The sequence below is a fragment of the Chrysochloris asiatica genome, unplaced genomic scaffold, assembly GCF_000296735.1.
Source record: "Chrysochloris asiatica unplaced genomic scaffold, ChrAsi1.0 scaffold00482, whole genome shotgun sequence".
Classification (NCBI taxonomy): Eukaryota; Metazoa; Chordata; class Mammalia; order Afrosoricida; family Chrysochloridae; genus Chrysochloris; species Chrysochloris asiatica.
Genome location: NW_006409000.1, coordinates 220,473 through 222,940, shown reverse-complemented (window position 1 = coordinate 222,940; position 2,468 = coordinate 220,473). Strand labels below are relative to the sequence as shown.

The 2,468-nt window shown below is 40.6% G+C and overlaps 1 gene segment (V, D, J or C); it reads left to right on the top strand.

Annotated features, from left to right (window-relative positions):
- Positions 1 to 2,468, top strand: part of LOC102836943 — a 14,833-nt gene that overhangs the window by 4,475 nt on the left and 7,890 nt on the right. Inside the window, 1 exon segment of the V gene segment in view lies at positions 1,011 to 1,032. Within this exon segment, the coding sequence occupies positions 1,011 to 1,032 (22 nt within the window).

The following is a 2,468-nucleotide window of genomic DNA, read 5'->3' as shown; positions in this document are numbered from 1 at the left end:
TGTCTGGTCAGCTGGTCACTAGTCAGTCTACTTTTCTCATCATCCCTGCTCATCTTCTCCTCCAAGCAGGCACTCAATTCACTTCCTTAACCATTCCTCTGAAATTCAAGGTTATAGGATTTCCATCTCTGTCCGTTTCATTTGTATTCGACTCACGTTTTTGTTTTTGTTTTTAACAGAGGGTCCATGTAATACGTCTGCTTAGTCCACTATCTTCCTGGAAATCCAGCTTAATTTTTTTTTTTTTTTTTCATGATTTGGAATTTTGTTTCACATTTTCTTTCACTCTATCCAGGACTTTCTATTAGGATCCCTTTCATAGCAGCTGCTAGTGGTAACCAGGTAACATCTAGTTCTTTTAGTCTCAAAATATTAGAGATTGATGTTCCCATGATGCATTAGTTCACTGGCCAATCATTTATATGTCTTCAATTTTTATCCTTCTTCTTACCTTCAGACAGGGCAAGAGCAATATTTGTAGCTTAGATCGCCACTCACCAAGTTTTTAAGACTCCAGGAGCTCTTCACCAAAGTAGGATACAGAGAACTGTCCCAGTGGACTATATTTACAAGATTTTTAACCACAATCTTGGGATCTAAGAATTTCACCATCATACTCCCTGGTTTGTGGTATAAATGTCCCTTCATCACCACCTCAACCCTAGCTCAGCCCTGCTGATTGGAGGTTCATTAAAGGTGAAACCTGAGCAACATCAGACAACAGAAGAAGACAACTTAAGGATGGTTGCAGCATCCAGATTCCCAGGCTCCTGCTCTACCCTGTTCCAGTGAGAGGATGTTTGCAAACACAGAGACAGAGTTTTTCTCTCCAGAGTTGTCCTTCCAATCAGACCTCAAATTTGAAATGAGATATGAGATCAATATCACAAGAAACACAGGTGTCCAATATTCTAGTGAGGGGCTACTTTGGCTTGATTGTCTCCTGTAAACCAGATTGCATTGCATTGCTGCATTCCCGTGTTTTCTTCATTGCATGTTCCTGCTTTCAGGGGCAAACACTGTTGTTGTTAAGTGCCTTGGAGTAGATTCCTACTCAAAGCGACCCTGTATAGGATTTCTGAGGAGTGACTGAGCTTGAACTGCCAATCTTGAAGTTCAAACCGACTTTTCAGTCCACAGTACCACACTTTGGCTCAACTGTGTCTTTTATCCCAGATTGCAAAGCATTTCTGCATCATCCTCAAGTTTCTGTCATTGTATATTCCTGCCAGCAGGTGGCAAACATTGTTGTTGTTAAGTGCTATCTAGTCAATTCTGACCAATAGCAACCCTTTGTAGGATTTCCAAGGAGCAGCTGGTGAGTTTGAGCCATTTGTGGTGGTTTTCAGAGCCAGCTCTGCAAATGTTTCCATATGGGAACAATGAGGCTGTGATTCTGATGATGACCAGCCACCTGTGCTCTCCACCCCACAGCCCTCTCTATGTTCTGCAAGTCACACTCCAGCTCATCCTCTCTCTCCCAAAACCACAGCGTTGGCATCTCATCTGAGTCACAGGAACTTAGTTTTCTTAAGGTCAATATCTTTTCTAAGTTCCTAACGACATATTAGCATTTTGTTCTTAATTAGTTTACTGGTTTATAGAGAACATGAGTCATTTTGTACTCCCTAAAGAATCTGGCCTAGTGATGGGTATAATGGTACTTGCTTCAGGAATACTGTTAACAAGAATCGAGGTCAAGACTCACTGGGTCTACTCTCTAAATTCCTCTAGAATGTTTTGTCATTAAATGATATTAGACAGCACAAAAGCCCCTCAGTCCTCAAGAGCCCGAGGGCTGATCTTATCAATCCTGGGAAAGGAGGAGAGTGGAAACCCTACTCAACAGCTGCTTCCCTCTGACGTATGTCAAAGCCATGATCTCAGAGGAGAACAGAGCTCCATAGGGTTTTCATTGGCTGCTTTCAGAAATCAGGTAACTGATCTTTTTTCATGGTCACTCTGAGTGGATTTCAACCTCTAAACTTTTTGTTAATTGTGAAGCCCATTAATTGCTTGCATTCCCCAGGCACCAAGAAAAAAATCTCAAAAAAGACACAGAAAAAGTAAAAAACACAATCGTCCAACTTGGCCCCAAAGACTAATGTCGAGCACTGTGCCCAACAATGAAACAATACACACATTTTACAGTGCATATGGAACGTTCTCTAAAATCATCCATAGGATAGACCACAAAGCAAGCCACGATACGCTCAAAAACATAAAAGTACTGAAAGTTATCTTCACAGATCACCAACATAAAATTAGAAATCAGCAATAAGAAGATCATGAATTGAAATTGAATAACAGCCAGCTTAGCCACTACTGGGTAGAAGGAGGAATAAAAATTTTTGAATCAAAAAAGAATGAATCAAAACATACCAGAAGCTTTTGGGAAAGAGCAAAAGCAGTGTTCAGAGGTCACTTTATAGCTACAAACACACACGACAAAAGAAGAAATAATGAAA